At 34.1% G+C, this 2,597-nt stretch overlaps 1 protein-coding gene across 1 annotated transcript; it reads left to right on the top strand.

Annotated features, from left to right (window-relative positions):
- Positions 1 to 329: 329 nt before the first annotated feature.
- LOC128893160 (uncharacterized) lies at positions 330 to 2,236 on the top strand (the record flags this gene model as incomplete). The annotated part of the gene is made up of 2 exons (XM_054153975.1): positions 330 to 1,193; positions 1,304 to 2,236. Coding segments are annotated over exons 1-2 (1,797 nt in total), but the record flags the coding sequence as incomplete, so codon positions are not given.
- Between the last annotated feature and the right edge of the window lie 361 nt (positions 2,237 to 2,597).

The following is a 2,597-nucleotide window of genomic DNA, read 5'->3' as shown; positions in this document are numbered from 1 at the left end:
GATTATGTACTAGCCCTTACGTATTTACAAAAATAATGAAACCAGTCATACACAAATTAAGGTTGCAAGGAATGCTGCTGGTATTATATTTAGATGATTTCTTATTTATTCATAAATCAAAAGCTGCTTGTTAGAAAAATGTGGCAAAGACCATTCAATTTCTAGAGCATTTAGGCTTCATCATAAATTATAAAAAGAGTTCACTCTTAGCACGACAACAGTGTAAATATTTAGGTTTTATTATTGATTTAAATAGTTTTTCTCTAAACTTGACATATAAAAAGAAACATCAAATATTGCAACTTGTAAGAGAATTTAAGGTAGGACGAATGTATAAAATCAGAAAATTTGCAGAGTTTTTGGGAGTTTTAAGTCCAGCGTGCCCAGCTGTAGCTTATGGTTTCATTCATTGTAAACGCCTGGAAAGGCAGAAATTTCTAGCTTTGAAATTTAACGGTGACAATTATGAGGAAAAAATCTTAATATCTGAAGGTATGTCAGAAGATCTTAATTGGTGGCAAATAAATACTGTCATTGGATCAAATCCAATTAGAACACAAGTTTATTCAATGGAAATATTTTCCGATTCTTCATTGTCAGGCTGGGGCTGTTATTGTAACGGTTCAAAAACGTATGGGTTTTGGAATAAGAAAGAAGGAAAAAATCACATTAATTATCTTGAGCTGTTAGCAGCATTTTTTGGAATAAAATGTTTTGCTTCAAAATTATCGCAATGTGAAATCTTACTTCGTTTGGATAATACAACGGCGATTTCATATATTAATAAAGCGGGTGGCGTACGATTTCCAAAATTGAGTAAATTGTCAAGAAAAATTTGGGAATGGTGCGAAGGGAGGAAAATTTGGTTGAGGGCATCCTACATTCCATCTGCTGAGAATACAGAAGCTGACAATGCGTCGCGTCAAATTAATATAGATGCTGAATGGGAACTATTTCATCATGCATTTACAAGCATACAAAACCAATTTGGTTCTATTTCAGTGGATTTATTTACATCCAGGATAAATAAAAAATGTAAAAAATTCTTTTCTAGATTTTCAGATCCAGAAGCTTCGGCTATAGATGCCTTTACTATGTCATGGAAAAATGAATACTTTTATGCTTTTCCTCCTTTCGCACTCATTCTGCGCACGCTAAGAAAAATTATTAACGATAAGGCATTAGGCATTGTTGTAATACCATTATGGCCCACACAACCTTGGTACCCCCTGTACACTTCACTACTCGTGGAACCTCCTATAATATTAGAACCTGATCGTAACTTATTGACATCTCCTTACAGAGACAGGAACCATCCACTAGCATCCCACCTTTCACTAGTGGCAGGCAAGTTATCTGGTCAGGGTATCTCAAACAAGGATTAACCGAGGAAGTTGCGGACGTTATGGTTAATTCTATTACTAATTCAACATTAAAACAATACGAGTGTCATCTAAGAAGTTGGTGGGAGTTCTCTCATTTAGAGAATCTTGATATCTATAATGCAAAAATTATGGATATTATTAAATTTTTAAACAAACGTTACAAAACCGGTGCAAATTATAGTACGCTAAACACCGCTCGTTCCGCAATTTCCTTAATTTCACTTTATGATATTAATAAAGATAGTCTGATATCTCATTTCTTAAAAGGTGTGTTCAAACAAAGACCACCAAAACCGAGATACGCAACAATTTGGGATGTCACTTCAGTTCTCAATTATATTGAAAATTTGCATCCATTAAAAGGTTTAAAATTGAAGGATGCTGCAGAAAAAGTTGTCACCTTATTAGCGCTAACAACAGCTCAGAGGCTGAAAACCCTGGCACTGATAAATATAGATAACATAAACAAATCTGATACAGGGATAAATATTAAAATCACAGATCACATAAAAACATCAAAAGTAGGAGTTTTTCAACCAGAATTAATATTGCCGTTTTTTAAAGAGAAGCCACGTTTGTGTGCAGCCACTGCAGTTTTAGATTATCTAGATTGTACTAAAGATTTGAGAAATAGTGTCAAAAGATTGTTTATTGCCACTGTGAAGCCTTTTGGTACAGTGTCGTCACAAACTATTGGTCACTGGATCAAAACATTGCTAGGCAAAGCTGATGTGAATACAGAACTTTTCACAGCATATAGTACTCGACATACAGCAGTTTCTAAAGCTCATAAACGAGGAATAGACATCTCAATTATAAGACGTAGTGCTTGGTGGTCACCCAATTTACAAGTATTTTATAAGTTTTATAATAAGCCCATTGAAAATTTCAATGACCAATTTGCTCGAACCATCCTAGAGTAATTTTTATGAATTTGTAAACGTTAAAAATAAAAATAAGTAGGTAAACAGGAGAATTATCACTCCATCTCTAAAAATCTACAATATACTATCATCGACAACGAGACACACAGTATAATTGTATGATCAAAATTATATGAAGTGTCTCATTCGAAGATGATAGTCTCCCTCCCTTACTTAACCCCCAAATCAGTTCCCGCTATCATCTTCAATAAAAGTCGTGATAATTCAAAGGACAGTACACAAAACAATATGAAGTTGGAGAGGCTAATGAGAGTGTGAAGTTGGCAGA

This window comes from Hylaeus anthracinus, unplaced genomic scaffold, assembly GCF_026225885.1.
Source record: "Hylaeus anthracinus isolate JK02 unplaced genomic scaffold, UHH_iyHylAnth1.0_haploid 26020, whole genome shotgun sequence".
Classification (NCBI taxonomy): domain Eukaryota; kingdom Metazoa; phylum Arthropoda; class Insecta; order Hymenoptera; family Colletidae; genus Hylaeus; species Hylaeus anthracinus.
The sequence above is the reverse complement of the archived record's forward strand: the minus strand, read 5'-3'. Positions and strand labels throughout refer to the sequence as shown.